The following is a 17,741-nucleotide window of genomic DNA, read 5'->3' as shown; positions in this document are numbered from 1 at the left end:
GCGCAGTCGAGATACTTGCTGCTTATCCCCCCAGATGTCAAGCAGGTTTATTGCCGCTTTACCAATCCAACTTCCCACTTTCATGATCCCCCACCCAATGATCCCCCATTCTCCCCGCATACTCCCACTCAATACACAATACCCCCAATACCCACAATTCCCATTCACACATTCACCATCCCCCGACCTTATTCACACACTCACCATCCCCCGACCTTATTCACACACCCTCCTCCGTTTGTCGCCTATTCCACTACTTCTTCTGGCCATCAGATCATCGTCCCGTTCCCGTCTCTGTTGTTCCTCATTCATCCGCACCCCCGCTGCTTTTACTCGGTGATCAGCATCAGCATCAACATCAACCTCACTATCACTCACCGCTTCCTCATTCTCTACCTCCAATTACCACATCGATTGTTTGTGCCGGCTATTCACGAGTACCGCTTTACTGATGGCCTCCCAATTTCAGAACCTTAAGAATTTCATCCGTCACGGAAAGCAAGCTCGGCAGCAAGATCCCCCACCACCACAGTCCAAAACGCATGCCTTCTCCGACCCCTCTATGGGCGGCGGCGGCGGCGTGAGCTTGGGCGGTCACGCTTCGAAGCACGATTACTCGGCCGCCGCCGTTGACAACCGGAACGCCGCCGCTCAAGCCAATGCTGTCGCCGCGAACGTTACCAGTGCACACCAGGACATGGCGGATGTTGCTGCTGGCGCTCATACGACAAAGCAGGGAGGAAATAAGGTCTACGACCAAGAAACTCTCGCCAAAATCATCGCGGAGGAGAAGGAGAACAGGGAGAAGCTTCCGCGGTATCCTGGACTCGATAGATGGCTTTTGACCCAGAAGATGGGTGACGGCGCGTTTAGCAACGTGTACCGCGCACGAGATACTACTGGAGAATACGGAGAGGTGGCCATCAAGGTGGTCAGGAAGTATGAACTGAATGCATCACAGGTGTGTAGTACTACGGCTGCCTTTTTTTTATGTCTCTTTGCTTGTTTTCTTTTCGCTCTTCATTGCATTTGGCAAAACGGCCAAGTTGGGAATACTTTTAACATTCGGTGGTCTTGGGTTATCGTGTTAGGGTGACAAACACCTTCATCCGGACGTCAAGAAAGGAAACAAAGTAGTCGAGGTGCGCGGCCTCTCACACCCTTAGCGATCTCCCTACCTCCTACCTACACTACAGCCCTTAGTCGGCACCATCACTAGCGGATTTCATGTCTTTGATGCGTTTTGTCTCTATTGATGCTGCTTACCCATTGCTGCACTGTTTGTTGAGGTTGTATCATGTGGATTGGTTGTGCTAACGGTTCCGGTGATCAATAGCGGGCAAATATTCTGAAAGAGGTTTCCATAATGCGAAGGCTCGACCATCCTAATATTGTCAAGCTCATCGACTTCAAGGAGGAGAAGGCATACTACTACCTCATCCTGGAACTGTGTCCTGGAGGCGAACTGTTCCATCAGATCGTCAGGTTAACATACTTCTCGGAGGATCTGAGTCGACACGTCATCGTGCAGGTTGCAGAGGCGCTGAAATACTTGCATGACGAGAAGGGCATCGTTCACAGGTGAGTTTTCTGTCTGAAATGATGATATACGCAGGACGTGTGCTGACCCCAATCCTAGAGATATCAAGCCCGAGAATTTGCTGTTCTATCCCACAGCGTTCGTTCCAGCCAAGAATCCGAGACCGAGGGCACCAGAGGACGAGGACAAGGTTGACGAAGGAGAATTCATCCCCGGTGTTGGTGCAGGTGGGATCGGACACATCAAAATTGCCGATTTCGGTCTGTCGAAGGTTATCTGGGAGGATACGACGGTTACCCCTTGCGGAACAGTTGGTTACACGGCGCCGGAAATTGTCAAGGATGAGCGTTACTCCAAATCGGTTGATATGTGGGCACTCGGTTGTGTTCTCTACACCCTTCTCTGCGGGTTCCCGCCATTCTACGACGAGTCGATCAGCGTTCTTACGGAGAAGGTTGCCCGAGGACAGTACACCTTCCTCTCGCCATGGTGGGACGACATTTCGAAGTCGGCCCAGGACTTGGTGTCACATCTCTTGACGGTCGATCCGGAGAAGCGATACGACATCAACCAGTTCATGAGGCACCCCTGGATTCGTGGTACCGAGGAGCCAACTCAGGCGGCACAGGATGCTCCCCCGTTGGCCACCCCCGCCGTTTCGAAGGAGGGAATGCACCACTTCATGGACGAGTCACCGAGCATCGCCCTCGATACCCCTGGTGGAGGTCGTCGCATGGACTTCCGATCGCCCGGTGCTGTCTCGCTGCGTGAGGTGTTTGACGTTGGATACGCCGTGCATCGCATGGAGGAGGAGAACAAGCGCAGAAAGAACTGGAAGCAGGGTTACCGCGGCACTGCCAATGCCCCGCTCAATGAGGAGGACGAGGACGAATTCGAGGATTCCGACGACGAGACTTCGGTCAAGATTCCCAGAGACGGCGAGTCCGACAACGTGGCCAACGTTGAACAGAAACTTCGAAAGACGAATCTCAACAGCGGATTACCGCCGGCTGGAACGCAAGTGCCTACCGGAGCGAGCGCGTACTCAACTCACGTCGCATCCGCTCGGACTCCTGCGGCCGCCCAGAAGAAGATTGTGCCCGGCGCAACCAAGATGGGTGGACCGAAGAAACGTGTGGGCCACGGTTTCGAGCTGAGTCTGGACAATGCGACTCTCCTCGGTAGAAGGAAACGGGGAGGCGAGGAGGCGACGGTTGCCGGTTGATTCTGCGACTACTCGCTTCTTACGTCTGTAAGGAACCCCGGATTGGTTCTTGGCATCGATTTGGGACATAGAAGTTTTAGTTTCGTTTCTTGTTCATTCATTCTTTGGCATGGTCTGTGTTTATTTCAAGGTTCACGGATGTTTGTTTTGCTTTTTTGATGTTTCTTTTCGACTTATCCCTTTCTGTGTAATCTTTTTCAAGATATCGTGATTGTTGTTTTGGGGGTGTGTGGTTTGCCGTTTATGCACTTGTTTTCTACTTCTTCTAGGGTTCGGGTGGTTTTTGCTTGCTCCTGCTGTTGCTGTTGCTGTTGCTCCTGCTGTTGCTCCTGCTGTTGCTTGTTGCTATTGCTTGTGCTTTTGGTCAAGATTTGGTCAAGAGAGGATACCGTAGGATGGGATGGGATGGGATGGGTGGGAATTCCGAATACATCATACCCCTGCATTTCGTTTCGTTGACGGCTTACGACATTATTGGGTGATGGATGGAGAGTTGGGGGTAGGTATCGTAGCTATACCATGCATGAATTGACTCGATATCGATATCTGAAATGATGGTCATGGGGAAGATGGGAATCATGGGAACATGGGGAAGTGGTGCAAGTGGGGATGTGCGGATGACGAGTGATGATGAGAAGTGATGTGATGTGATGTGATGAACCGGCCGTGTCAGCGGGCGTGTCAGCGGGTGGGTCCGCGGGCTCGAGCCGTGTCGAGCTACCACTACCGCCTCATCCACGGAAATGGAGGATCATCCACGGGGATGGAGGATCATCTGTGGCACAAATGTTTCCGCCTCCCGCAGTGTACCGATGTCCAGTATCGGTTCCTGAGTCGGTTCCTGAACTTGGCGAGAGTGGTCTATGTAGTCCGGCCAGATGGTGATGATCTCGGAAGAGCGTACCGCTTCCTTCCTCTGTCCTCCGTCCCACACCGCCTATGGTAGGATTCGGCCTCAACGTTGAAATGTTCTTAATCTGGAGATCACAGGGTCCACGGGCTGCTTTGCTTTCTTGTTACTTTTTGCTTGGTCAATTGGGGCAGTCTCGACAGTTGCTCGTACCCGTACCCATCGAGGGTCTCTCACTATGTACCGCCACATTTACAGGATCTTCAACGTCCAACGCCCAACATCGAACGTCCACTCGGAAAAAAAGCAGGCCGCAGGGAGCCAGACCCTCAGACCGTCAGACCTTCAGATCCTCAGAGTCGCACATACGATCCACCACCACCGCCACTATAATATTCACCGCCGCATCCACGGAAAAAGAGGATCATCGGTGGCTCAAATGTTTCCACCTCCCACTCCCTACCGATGTCCAGTGTCGGTTCCCCGACCTTGGTGGGGGTGTATCGGTGTATAGCATTTTGAAGAGTCTACCGAGTCTGGTCTAATCGGATGGTGAAGATCTCGGAAGAGGGTGCCCCGTCCTTCCTCGGTGCAACACCACCATCATCATCATCTCCACTGCATCATCCACGGAGATGAAGGATCATCTTTGGCGCAAATGTTTTCGCCTCTCACTACCGCTGTTAGTGAGGTGTATCGCAACTGGAATAGTCTGGTCCGACCGGATGGTGAAGATCTCGGAAGAGGGTACCGCGTTCTCCCTCCATGCAACACCGCCTATACACCGGCCAATGTACGGAATCTTGCAACATCCAACGTCCAACGACCAAAATCCAACATCCAACGTCCCTTAGAGAAAAGAGGTCGGCCGCATGGAGCCAAACCCGAAGATCCCCAGAGTCGCACCTACATACCTACCGTGTACGATCCACCACCGCCTCATCCACGGAAAAGGAGGATCATCCGTGGCGCAAATGATCCCGTCTTCTATTAACTACCGCTGTCCGGTGTCGGTTCTCCGAACTTGGTGGGGTGCATCGGTGTATCGGTGTATCGCATCTGGAAGACTGGAAGAGTCTACGGTATAGTAGGTAGTCTGATCCGATGGTGAAGATCTCGGAAGAGAGTACCGCGTCCTTCCTCCGTCGTTCCTCCGAAGGCCGGTCGTCCGCAGGAGCTAGACCTTCAGAGTCGTATCATACCTACCGTGTATATACCGTGTACGATCTACCACCCGCCCCACAACCCGCCGTCTCGCCACCCCGCCATTTCGCCAGGAAGAGGCTTGATGCGGGCTATTTCTCGGCTGTTTTCTCGGTTGCGGATTACCTATGCGGGCGGATTATGCGGGAAGTGGGCAGTGGACAGTGAGCACTGGAAAGTGGGCAGTTCCTGCTGCTGTTGTAGCCAGATCAATACCATATCCGACGAATAGGTACTGTACCGCCTCTGTGAATCGGAGTACATACGGACAAATGAAGGGTGGGTGGTACGGTGGTACCCGTCCGAATATGTACATTAATCAGACCAGACCAGACCAGGCCCAGCGGTCTAGATACATCATACCAGTCGATCAGCCGAATGGCTGACTGACTGACTGACAACAGTTGGGGAGATCCGAGACGTTACGTTACGTTACGTCTTACATTGCACAAGCACTCGTATGTTTGTAGGTACCGATGTTACCGGTTGATCGAACCATGGCTTTGGGGCACGAAACTCTGTCTCTGTGCTCCTCCTTCAGGCTTCAGGCTTCAGGCTACAGGCTTCAGCTGCCGGTGGTGGTGGTTCTGTGGTGGTTCTGTGGTTCGTGAGAGTTGGGGAACTCAACGATGGTGCGGGTATAAAACCACTGTTGTCTGGCCGTGAAGAAGCAGAAGCAGAACCATCGACTTCGAACAGACAGAGACAGAGACAAATACAGAGACAAGACAAGACAAAGCAAAAAGCAAGATGAAGACCATCAGCCTCAACATCCCCAGTTTCCTCCTCGCCATCATCTTCACCCTTTTCGGGCTCCTAGCCATTACGGCCGGTACGCATCACCCCCCCTTCCCCCGCCCAAGGTCCCCGCTAACCCCCCGCAGACGCGGCCCCCACCGCTTCGCATTCCGAAACCGCGACCAACGCCGTCGCCGCGCTCAAGCACGCGGACATCCTGGTGGCCAACCTTCTGCAGGAGATCGAGAAGGTCGACAAGAAGTACAACGCGACTGTGAAGGTGACGTTCGCGGACATTACCGCGTACACGCGCGAGATCAAGACGATAGTCTCTGCCGTGACCGGCCAGTGCACCGGGAAGGATAAGTGCGATATTTTGGACCTCGCGGGGCTGAGTAAGCTGCTGTTTCAGCTGCTTGGGGAAATCAACTACACGCTGCTGTCGCTTAGTGGGAAGTGTAGCGGGTTGCGTAAGTGTTCTCTGCTCTGGGGGAAGGGGAGGGGTGGGCGTGGGCTGATGATGGTGTGAACAGTCGGCCTGGGAGGCCTGGTCATGGTCCTCCTCAAGCTCCTGTGCGGCGATCTGATCACGTCCCTGCTGGAGCTGGTATCGTGTCTTCTCGGGCTCGGGGGCGGGAATCTTCTCGGCGGGCTGCTTGGTGGGCTGTTGGCCGGTGGCGGCGGGTCATTGGGCTTCCTTAATGGACTGGGACTGGGCGGGTTGCTGGGAGGCTTGTTGGGAGGACTTGCCTGAAGCTTTGCTTGTGGTTCACATCACATCATCTCACTCTCACTCGACCGCCACCGTCGCCAACCTTGTTTTCCTACCTATCCCTGTTCCCATTTAGCTTTAGCTTAGCTTAGTTCCCTTCCCTGCCAGCCAAGCCAACCCATTTTCGCCGACAGGCAGGATATAAGCCTGTCCTCCCCCGCACCCCTCTGAGCTCTTCAGAAAGTTGTACCCGTGTCAAGAAATTTGGTCGTCGCTCGCTTTCTCTCCGACGAGCGGCGGTTGAACGTGCTCTAAAGCATACGGCCGGGGAGAGGGAATATCGATAGGTGCTCGTGTTCGCACGAGCGCTGGTATAGCGTGCTCCTAAGAACACTTCTTGATGCCTACGGGCTCTGAAAGTTGTTGTCCCGTTGGTATCGCCACATTTTGTTTTTTTCGACGAAGTTTCGTGATACTTGTTGAGAGGTTTGAGGCGGGGCGGGGGAGGTGATGTGTACTCAACTCTGCGCACCGAACCACCCCTCTTCTTGGACTCTGGAGGTTTGCTTTGCTTTGCTTTGGGAAGCGGCCGCGAGTCTTTTTGCCGCACCCGGATACGGACACGGATTTACGAGGATCGCGTTGCTATGTACTCGTGCGTACATAAGCGACCGTTTCGTCCATTCGTGCATGGGACATACCGGTAGGAGTTACATACTAGTATGGCGTGCATAAGTTGACCGTGCGTGCTGGCAGATCCGGAGATCTCGCTCGCTCCATCACTGCTCCATCACCGTTTCCGTGATGGATAGGTTAAATACACGTTGTGACTTGTCCTGGTCCAGCACAGTTTCTGACAGCTTGACTGCCTGTGCCAGTACCGGTACATTCCGGCAGTTATCTACATGTATGATATGCTAAGGGGAGCGACTGCCTATTGCGTTCACTCGGCTGATGGACGACGGACGATGGGTGATGGGTGATGGGTGATGCGGGCAGGGCGATGGCTACATACTGGAACTGTACTGGCTCGCCCAGGGCTAGATATCGCATTCGTAAATACTGGTTGCGGTCCACATGCCAGTTAACGGTACTGGATGCGAGAAGGTATGTCCTCGGCAGGAATGGCCATCCCCGTCCCCGTCCCCGTCTGCAGGACAGCTGTCACAGCGGAGCACTCGTGAGAACTGTACTGTACTTATGTAGATAACTGGAGCATAGCTCTTGCCGTAGGTACATGGCACTAGAGTAACTACGGTGTCAAGAAGCGGGGCTCCGGTTAGTTACATATCAAGAAACCCTCTTTCGACGCTCAATAGTTACCGGTATCTGGAAGAGCGTCCAAACTGTTCGATCCGAGCCGCTATTTTCTCCCAGACCTGCTCCTGTTCGGTGGCCGTATCGATTGGAAGGGACTTGGGGGGGACGGCCACTGAGAACCCGCAGAAATCTTTGAAGTTCGAGCAAGGTCGGCGCTATGTCAGATGGCTTGGTGCCCGTTCTTCGTAATCCCTGCCAGCTTTGCCGATGCCGCCTCCCGCCGGAGATCATCCGTCGCACTTGCGACTCGCGAGGCCGTGGAATGCCGTAGGTGCTACCCTATGTCACGTTTGGGTTTAGATAACGGGCACGGTGCACGAATATGTGGATGAAGACGAAGAAACTCGCGGTGGTGGTTCTCCATTTTCTGGTGCGGTGTGCGGCAGTGGCTGTGATCTTGCTCTGTAGGTATGGATTCCTTTCGAAGACCCACGGTGGTGCTCGATTTCGGAGCTTCTGTCCAGCTGTTTGTATGTACAACTTCTCCACCCCGAAATGGGGTCATATCTGTGTATGTTAGCTTTCTCCGTAACCGTAAAGCTACCTATTACCGCCTGGGTGAGACTGGGACGCTGGGAAGCTGGAACTCGGCGGAGGATCTGGCTGCAGTCTTAGACAGATCCCCTCGTAGAAGTCAAGTAGAGGTATGTAGATATATCCCAACCCATCACTCGATGTTTCTCCAGAGTCCTGGTCCTGGTATCTACTGCCGTATCGGTGGTTGCAAGTATCACTCGATACCTAGGTAGGCCATTCCTTCCAACGTTGGTATCGTTGTCCGAAGTGCAATGCTGTTCTCCGTGCTTTGCAGAGTTATGTGGCCGCACATGTCTCACTGCCTACCTACCAAGTAAGTATGCAGCCATCTGCTGTATCATACGGTGCGTTGCGACCGCACGACAAAGAGGGTCGGTTCATCGTCTACGTAGGCACATTGTTTCCTTCATGGCCTTAAACAATCGAGACGAATAGCCGTGTATTTTACCGCCCTTCAGTTCCGAAGCAGGTACGTACTTGGTATAGGTATAGTAATAGCATTCCCCACCCCCAAGCCAGCTCCAAACGGCGTTGACGGTTGCACGTGGCGACATGTTTCTTGTTTAAATGATATGCACACCTATTATCTACCAAGAGTCAAGGCCTGCGAGCCTGCCCCTTTGAGCTTCATAGTCGATGCCGATTACTTGGCCACTCTAGAGTATTCAGCAGCGATGATGGGCGTCTTGACTCTTGTGTCCTTCCGATGTGGTGGGTGATAGTCCTCCGAGTTGGACTTCGGTCGTGGGCACTGGGCGGCGGTGGGATGTAACTCTCATAGTACTGGGTAGATACATACTGGCGAGAGTTACCGTCTACACTCGAACGGCTGCGACTGCATGATTCCGTCGCATCCTGCCAGACAAGAAGACGCTCGCAACTATTCCCATGGGCCCGTGGCATCTGGAGACGTCGAGGTACGGTACGGTACATATGGCATGTACTGATTCTCAAGGCGGGGCCCGTTTGCCGGTGGCGTCGAGACTCGAGAGTTGAGGCACCACACACCTCACTCCGCCTTTCAATAATCCCCAACCTTACAGCAGCGTGATTTAGAGTGTATCGTAGTTATGAGAGAAAGAAATCTATGCAGGGAACGATAGTCTACCATTCTGCCCTTTCCGTAATCGAGGGGCAGAAAGGCCGGTGTCTATTGCCAAGGGTCCAGAAGGGGGGGTCGAATCTGTCGCCACGAGGATTTGTATCAGTAGATAAGTTCTCGAGACTCTTGTAACTCTGATATGAGGCTGCCGATGTCCGCAGATTAATATAGCAGCTGCACGCAAAGAAAAAAAAACCAACTCTTTTCTTCTGGGCCATACAAAACCCGGAAACCTGCTTTGGCTTTGTATTGGCCAGCATGGGGGGGGGGGAGGGGGGTGGGATCGATCCCTGCCTCCTCTCCAGAGTCTCCACCCACCAGCAGCAACAGCACCTCTCTCGTTATCCGCCACGTCCCTCGCCAACAACTTCTCACCTCCGCTTTCACTTATGCCCACCACCGCCCGCACAGAACAACAATGTCGCACGTAACACTCTACACGCATCTAATCCCCAGCACGCCGCCGACCTCTCGCAAGCACAGCCGGAGTTCGTCGGGCGACAGTCCGCCGCGCGGGCTACGGCGGATCCGCGGCAACATCGCCGGCGGCGGTGGAGCTCCCATCTCGACCACCGTCGTCGCTCCCGCCACTCCCGCGCCGAGGAGAGGCTCCGCACACCTGCACCACCCGCGCCAGCTAAGGAGCTCGCCGAAGAGCGCTTTCTTCGAGGATGAACGAAGGAGAGCAGACGTGTTGAATGGGACTGCGCTCTTCGCTGAGCATGAGCCGTTGTCGAGGCCGGACTCGGGCGGAGGTGTGCCGCTGCGAAGTTCGGGATTGGGAAGGGTCATTGGTTTCGAGGAGGTGGTCAGACGCGAGGAAGAGCTGGATGATACCGACAGTGTCGCGGCTAGTACCGATGACGAGGATGAGGGGATCGCGCTTGACGATGAGAACGACGAGGAGGACGAGGAAGAGGAGGAAGGAGAGAAGAGGGAGAGGCTCAGGGTCGTCAAGAGGGATGGGAAGAGGGTTACACCGTGGGCTACGCGCGCGAGCAGTTTTGTTTCCGAGAGGCCGGATAGCGTGCTCTATACCACCACCACCACAACCGGAACGACCACCAGCGTGGTTGATAGGAACGAAGAGCAGGACACCCCGGACGATAGAGGCCTAAGTGAGCCCGCGATATTGGACACGCCCTCCTCTCCCTCGCCCGTTGCCTCTTATGTCACCTCTCCCGTCGCCTCTCACGACGCCTCTGCCGTCGCCTCTCCAGTACCCTCTCCCGTCCCCTCCCCAGCGCCTTCGAACACCTCCTCCTCCAGCGGCGATGAAATCTTCCTCGACGCAGTCGAAACTCCGCTCGTGGAGCCGCCATCTCCAACCTTCGCCACCACAACAACTACACGCACAGAGGAGGAAACGAAGCGCGTGATACTGATCTACTCACCGCCCGCAGACTCCACTGCGCCCACCATCGCGCCCTCACTAGCCCTCATCCCCGCCACGCCTCTCGCGCTCTCCTCCAGCGCCGAGAAGGAGAAGCAACTCGGCCACCCCGGTTCCCTCGGATCCCGTCCGATCTCGCGTCGCAATACCGGCATTCCCACTGCCGGCCGGGCCGAGTCGATTCCCGAAAACGAAGCACTCGACAGCACCACCACCACCACCGCCGCCGCCGCCACCACTGAAACCAGCGCGCCCACGCGCCCCTCAATCGCCGGCATCCCCGAAAAAGTCCGCGAGAGCAAACTGCACCCGTGGTGGCGACCGAAGAACGGCGCATCCCCCACCTCATCGGTAGAGGACCTTGCGCTGCCGGAGAACTCGCGGTTCTCCGAGGACCTCGCCCCAACTGCGCGCCCGCAAATCGCGAGAGCTTCCACAGGGAATAGAAATGCGAAGCGCATCAAGGGCACTAAATTCGTTATCGAGTTTGTTGGCTGGAAAAGGATCGGCGATGCGGTGCTTGGGAAGAAGCTGAGACGCAGCGGCACGGCGAAGGAGGCCGGGAACAGCGAGCGCGAGCCGCACAGGCCAAAGACTGCTGGTGCCGTCGAGGGTCATGCACCCAGCATGAGGACTACGCTGTGATTTGGTTTGATTTGATGATTCTAGGTTTATGTTAACTAGCGTGATGATTTTGTGTGCGTTTGTGTCTTTGTGAATTTGCGATTTCGGTGCGGCGAATGGAAGTGTTTTTGGATTTGGGTTTTTATGGTATGGCAGGTGTGGGATTTAGCGATTGCATTGATATTGAGCTGGTCTTGGTTTGTTTTCGGGTTTATTCTGGTCTAGGATGTGATAGGGTTTATGAACGAGGGAGGGGGGTTGTCGATAGTGCACCGGCGGTTTCTGGATGTGGATATGGCTGTGGATTAGGTGTGGATATGGCTGTGGATATGGCTGTGGATTAGGTGTGGATATGGCTGTGGATATGGCTGTGGATGTGGATATGGGCGAGAGATGGATGGATGGAGTCACGATGTTGATGTTGATGTTCATGATGCTATACTGATGATACTGATGATGATAATGTTCACGCTACACATGTCTACTATTATGTCTACCTATTATGTCTCTATGCTTAGTTACGGCTACACATGGCTATTATGTCTGTTATGTCTCTCTACTACCTACTCTACCATGCTTACGACTGTCTACAACCACGAGGGAGGGAGGGAGGGAGGGAGGGAGGGAGGGGAGGGAGAGGGGGAAGTCGATCTCGTTTGAACTCTGAGCAGGATGGAAAGAGGAGGTACCTACCGTAGATATTGATGATGGACGGGACAGGTGTCAGGGAGCAGGGAGGAACGCATCGATGGGACCGTATTTACTTGTTTACCGAGTTATAATGATAGTTAGTGACGACAATGGCAGTTATATTCAGTTTGGCATGAGTTTACTCCATACTCCTCCGACACCGACTCCGCATCTTGATGTTTACTTTCACTTGTGGATACCCGAGTAGGATAGGTACCCTGCTCTGAATATTGTACCGCCAGAACCGCAGATCTTCTCCTCGAGGACTCGTGAACTGTCAACTGTCAACTGTCAACTATCAACCGTCGATCTATCCATCCAATCCCCAACCCTGCAGTGACATCTCCCACTTCGCAGCCTCCAGCCCGCAGCCGCCAACTTCCCTCCATCCCATCCAACAACCACCAACCAACCACAACCACCAACAACCAACCACCAATCTCGTGGATTTCGTGGACACCCGGGAGTGGTCTACATCCGAATCCACGGGCCCCATACGGTTCATCACAGAGCTGCCCTATCATACCCGTAACTTATCATCAATCGCCAAAAAAACGATTTACTTCTATGAATTGTGATTAAAAAAATTAAAATCAAAATCAAAACGCCTTCCCCTCTCGCCCCGTAATTATCGCTATACAACAGGAGCATACAAAATAGGAGCACCACACAGAACCGCACAGAAACTTGAAAGAAACTTGAAAGAAACATCTACTTTACTCCGGCTCTCGAGAAGAAAAGGAAAGGAAAAAAGAGATGTATAAAACCCCATAAAGAAAGAAAAAAACCCCCAAGAGAGGTGAAAGTGAAAATGAAAGTGAAGTACAGAATAGTAAAATCCTACGGTAACGATGTGCCAGTGCCCCACAAAAAAAACGTCTCCCCACCCCCCCCCCCCTCTCATCCCTACTTCCTCGAAACACTACTACTCCCCCTCTCGCCCCTCCCCCTCTTCCACTCCTTCTCCCTCTCGTGTCCCCTCTCGTGTCCCTGCCCCAGTCCCTCCCCCTCATCTTCCGGAATAGTGGACTTGCGCTTCCTCTTCCCCAGGTCCGCGTTCTGCGCAGCCTTGAACTCCTCCTCGGCCGTCATCTTGTCCCGCTCGCTCTCGGCATTCGCAGCCGCCGTGGCAGCCGCCGCCGTGATCCGAATCTTCAGGCCCGAGCGGACTTGCTCGGGCTGAGCAGGCTGAGCATTCTGCGCATGCGCGTGCGCGAGCACGGGTGCCGCAGCGAAAACCGGTGCTGGTGCTGGTGCAGCGACAGAGGCGGGCGAGAGATTCAGCCGCTTGGCTGGAGGCAAGGCGGCGGGTGCTTCTTTCTTGGGGCGGCCGCGCTTGCGTGGTGCGGGTGCGGGAGTTGGAGCAGTGGCGGGGGCGGAAGCCGGTGGTGCAGGCGGAGGTGGTGGGGTGGCGGCGACGGGCACGATGGGCGCTGCGGGGGTGATGGGCGTGGCGGGCCGAGTGGTGGCGCGGGATGGGCCGGGGACAGAGCCGGGAGGTCGACCGTCTTTTCGTGGGCGGCCGGGACCACGTTTGGCTGGGAGGCCGGTTGCAGCAAGTACTGGCGCTGCGGTTGGAGGCGGGGCGGTCACGGGAGTGGCATGGCGACTGTTCGCTGCAGTTGTAGTCCTTGACTTGCGGGGGGCGGGGAAGGCAGGCGTCACGGGAGTATTCGTCGCGGGGCGATCGGCGGCACGCTCCCGGTTGCGCAGTGACTTCGGCTCCACGTCCTGCGCCTTGGTGGGTGTCTCGTAGCCAGGCACGACCTTGAGGTCGAACCACTGGTTGCGACTCCGAAGACCGGAGCGCCGCGAGCCGCCCGTAGACCGTTGGCCGATCGGGTCTTGCCTTCCACGCTTGGCGGGATTGGGATCGTATTCGAAGCCGTAAAGGAGGGCTTCCTTCTTGTCTTCGTACACGACTGGGTCTTCGGGCTCCAGGGGGCCCCGCCGGTTGGGGATAAAGGCGGCCTTACGCTTGCCGGGTCTGCGCTTGTCGGGGGCAGCAAATGTTCCGAGGCTCTGCGCTTCCATCTTCGCTTCCGTCTTCGCTGCCTTCTCGTGTTCCAGTGCCAGCTGTTCCAGCTCCTGCCACTCCCGCTGTGCTTCCGCCATGGCGAAGACCAGTGATTCCTCGACCGCGAGGACTTGTCCTGCGGTCAGGTTCGGGTCATTGAAGAGTTTCGTGAATTCGGTGACGGGCACCAATGGCGCAAAAAGCGATATCTCTCCCGTAACTTCACCCTTCTGGAGGTAGGAAGGTAGATGAATCTTTGGGGGATTCTGGCTCTCCCTAGTCTCTGATGCACTCTCAGGATCGTCGTCTTCGTCCGAAGATTCCCCACGTAGCGGCGTATTGTCGTCTCCATCATCATTGCCCCATTGTCGCGGCCGAGAATCTAGACAGCTCTCCACATGCGCCGCAAGCTGAGTATCATTTGAGTCCGGTGGAAATCCCCTCTTCCTCTTGATCTCAAACAGCGTGATCTGACAAACCGGACAAATAGTAGACTTCTCATGCTTAGTAGGAAGTCTTTTCGGAGGCGGCCGAGAGGCAAGATATTGTCGGCCAGAGAGACTCAGGAGGTGGCGTGCCGCAGCCACAGCTTTCGCCTGCTCGTCAGCCATAAGCAAATCTTCCGGCTTTTCCAACATCCCCTCTTTAGAACTCTCCTCTCTAGAACTCTCCGGATCGGCTAGCGGGGGAAGATCATCGAGGCTGGCCAGAAACTTGCTAGGCAACTTAAATCTAACAACTTTCTTAGGGCGAGGCTGAGATTCGTCCTCCGCTGTCTTCACGGATGCGCCAATCTCGCCCATGGCATTTCGAAATGCGGCTGCGTCCCCAGGATTATTCTCGTCGTTCTTTTTCTCCTTGGGTACCTCCTCGTGGGGTACATCCACTGCTGGAATGGGCAGGGATTTAACATCCTTTTCTTCCCCTGTCGCCTTCTCCTTCTCTCTCTCTGGGCTTGATTCCTTTGGAACAACCTCCCCCTGCCCCTCCTCCTCCTCACCTGGAGTCTCGACGGCCACTTTCTCATTCTCTCCACCTTCTATCTCAGGTGCAAGCCCCACCGGCTCACTCGCTGCTTCTTGCAGGAGCTGTTTGGTCGGAGACGCAGTCAGCCGCTTTCTCTCATCGGACTCCTTTTCATCCGCTGTTTTGGGATTCTCGGCGGCAGTCTTTGATTGCGAACGCGAAGCTCGACGAGTCCGTGGTGTCGGCGGCGGCGGGAGTGCCTGTTCGTCTTCTAACACTGACCCGGTCAATGATTGTGAACGCGAAGCTCGGCGGGTGCGTGCTGGTGGTGGCCGCGGAGGCGGGAGTGTCGGTTCCTGTTCTAGCACTAGCCTGGACAATGACTGTGAATGCGAAGATCGGCGAGGCCGTGGCGGCGGCGGCAAGTGTGGCAGTTCCCCATTTAGCACTGGTCCGGTCAATATTTGCGATCGTGAAGAGCGAATGTGTAGCGGCGGTGGGAGAAGGATTGTTTCTTCTTCTTGCACCGGTGCGACCCTTGATTGTGATCGTGAAGCGCGGCGAGTCCTTGGCGGCGGCGGGAGTGTCGATTCTTCCATCGCTGGCACCGGCACTTGCTCTGGCTCTTGCTCAGGCGCTGGTGCTGGTGCTGGTGCTGATCGAGGCAGAGGTATGGGTCGCTTCTTCTTCGGTGGCCGTCCACGAGGTCTCTTTGGGGGTACTGCGGGCATAGGTGCTACTATTGGCGCTGGTTCGGGCTCTGCTGGCTCTGGCTCGGGCTTTGCCAGCTCGTGCTCGGGGTCCGCTAGCCCTGCTGGTTCTACCGGCTGGGGCTTGGGCTCTGCTGGTTCTACTGACTCTGCTGGCTCGGGCTCGGGCTTGGGCTCCGCTAGCTCAAGTTCGGGCGCTGCTGGTGCAGGCTCGGGCGCTGCTGGTGCAGGCTCGGGCGCTGCTGGTGCAGGCTCGGGCGCTGCTGGTGCAGGCTCGGGCGCTGCTGGTGCAGGCTCGGGCTCTGCTAGCCCTACTGGTTCTACCGGCTGGGGTTCGGGGTCCGCTAGCCCTGCTGGTTCTACCGGCTGAAGCTCGGGCTCTGCTGGCTGTGCTAGTTCTGCTGGCTCCGCCTCGGGCTCTACTGGCTGAAGCTGGGGCTCTGCTGGCTCGAACACGGGTTCTGCTGGCTCCGCCTCGGGTTCTGTTGGCTCCGCTAGTTCTGCTGGATCGACCTCGGCCTCTGCTGGCTCTGCTGGCTCTGCTGGTGCTGCTGGTGCTGCTGGCTCGACCACGGGTTCTGCTAGCTCTACCACGGGTTCTACTGGCTCCGACTCGGGTTCTGTTGACTCTGCTGGCTCAAGCTCGGGTTCTGCTGACTCGGGTTCTGCTGGCTTGGGCTCAAACGCGGCCTCTAGTGCACATTCTAGCGCTGGTTCCGTGGTTATCTGGGACACAACCTCAGGTGCAGGTAGAGGCGCTGCCTCAGGGGTGGGCTTGGGCATGAACACAGGCTCAGGCACAACCTCAGGTGCAGGTAGAGGCACAACCTCGGGGGCGGGCTCAGGCATTAATACAAGCTCAGGCACAACCTCAGGCTCAAACACCATCTCAGGCTCAGACACAACCTCAGGTGCGGGCTCGGGCATGAACACCAGCTCAGGCACAGCCCCGGGTGCATGTAGAGGCACAACTTCAGGGGCGGGCTCAGGCATCAATACGAGCCCAGGCACAAACTCAGGCTCAGGAACCATCTCAGGCTCACGCGCTTCCTCAAGCGCTGGTTCGGGCTCAGGTACCGGCTCTGGCGCTACCTCGCGGGCATACACAACCTTAGGCACAACCTCGGATGCAAGCTCCGGCACAACACCAGGAGCTGGGTCATGAGCTGGGCCATGCATAAATGTAAGCTCAGACGCTATGTCAGCCGCCGGCTGAGGTGCAACATCGAGAGCAGACTCTGGTACTAGTTGTTGCTCAGGTATTTCGTCTGCTGCTTCAGCTGGGGCAGGCGCAGGCGCAGGCGGAAGGGAAGCTTCGGGCCGGATCTTCTTCGGGCGTCCACGACCTCGCTTCACGGGTGTCGGTCCCGATGGTGCTGGCGCCTTTACAGGTGCCATCGATTGTGGTGAAGGCTGCTGTGTACCCGCATGTCTCGACCTTCCACGAAGCGTCGGCAGCTTCTCCTGAACATGAACTTCTGCGTCACGGTAACCTCCAGTAGATCCAGAGTTGCCACTGAGCGCTGGTAGTTCCGAGACAGGCACATCTTGTTGTGCAGTTTCCGACCGATCACTATGGACCACAGGCTTCTCCTGAAGTCCCGAATAACGACGAGCTTGGACCGATCTCGGCCGACCACGATTAGCCGACATCTCCTCAACGGACATCTCTTCACTAGGTCTCTCCTGCTCCGCCGTCATGGTGCGTTCCCGAGGGTGGGCTGAGGCCGGCGTCGCCGGAATTTCTGCAGGTCCCTGAGCTTCCACAGACCTCGAGCGTTCACGGTCACTATCCTCCATTTCCAATGAACTCGATCTCGATTCACGTGTAAGCGGCGCAGTTGCGGTCAGCAACTCTCTTGCCTTCATAGCGGCCCTCCGTTTTGGGCGACCACCAGTCGGCGCCGGTGGTGGGGGAAGAGCTGATGGGAGGAAGTCGATAGTGAGGTCATCGACTTTTCTCTTGCGGTGGCGGCGCTGGACAGCTGGGTGAGATGATGGGATAGAAGGAGAAGCCGGGGATGGAGCTGGAGCTGGAGCTGGAGCTGGAGCTGAAGTTGAAGTCGAAACCGGAGCCGGAATCGGGGCCAGAATCGGAGCAGAAACCGGAGCAG

At 55.9% G+C, this 17,741-nt stretch overlaps 4 protein-coding genes across 4 annotated transcripts; 3 read left to right on the top strand and 1 right to left on the bottom strand.

The window, feature by feature from the left end:
* Positions 1-286: 286 nt before the first annotated feature.
* On the top strand, positions 287-2,864 carry BZA05DRAFT_151495 (kinase-like domain-containing protein). Its single transcript, XM_051479009.1, has 4 exons — positions 287-961; positions 1,092-1,142; positions 1,337-1,581; positions 1,640-2,864. The coding sequence occupies exons 1-4, from the start codon at positions 452-454 to the stop codon at positions 2,763-2,765; spliced, it is 1,932 nt and encodes a 643-aa protein (XP_051336163.1). The 5' UTR covers positions 287-451; the 3' UTR covers positions 2,766-2,864.
* Positions 2,865-5,291: 2,427 nt separating this feature from the next.
* Positions 5,292-6,310, top strand: BZA05DRAFT_476626 (uncharacterized protein; the record flags this gene model as incomplete). Its single annotated transcript, XM_051488260.1, has 3 exons — positions 5,292-5,650; positions 5,703-6,026; positions 6,090-6,310. The coding sequence occupies exons 1-3, from the start codon at positions 5,569-5,571 to the stop codon at positions 6,308-6,310; spliced, it is 627 nt and encodes a 208-aa protein (XP_051336162.1). The 5' UTR covers positions 5,292-5,568.
* A 3,181-nt stretch (positions 6,311-9,491) lies between these two features.
* Positions 9,492-11,398, top strand: BZA05DRAFT_151431 (uncharacterized protein). Its single transcript, XM_051479008.1, has one exon. It carries the CDS (start codon positions 9,646-9,648, stop codon positions 11,263-11,265), a length of 1,620 nt encoding a protein of 539 aa, XP_051336161.1. The 5' UTR covers positions 9,492-9,645; the 3' UTR covers positions 11,266-11,398.
* A 1,442-nt stretch (positions 11,399-12,840) lies between these two features.
* On the bottom strand, positions 12,841-17,674 carry BZA05DRAFT_476624 (uncharacterized protein; the record flags this gene model as incomplete). Its single annotated transcript, XM_051488259.1, has 1 exon — positions 12,841-17,674. The coding sequence occupies exon 1, from the start codon at positions 17,494-17,496 to the stop codon at positions 12,841-12,843; it is 4,656 nt and encodes a 1,551-aa protein (XP_051336160.1). The 5' UTR covers positions 17,497-17,674.
* Between the last annotated feature and the right edge of the window lie 67 nt (positions 17,675-17,741).

Source organism: Tricharina praecox (genome assembly GCF_024521635.1).
Source record: "Tricharina praecox strain CBS 144465 chromosome Unknown BZA05scaffold_28, whole genome shotgun sequence".
Classification (NCBI taxonomy): domain Eukaryota; kingdom Fungi; phylum Ascomycota; class Pezizomycetes; order Pezizales; family Pyronemataceae; genus Tricharina; species Tricharina praecox.
The sequence above is the reverse complement of the archived record's forward strand: the minus strand, read 5'-3'. Positions and strand labels throughout refer to the sequence as shown.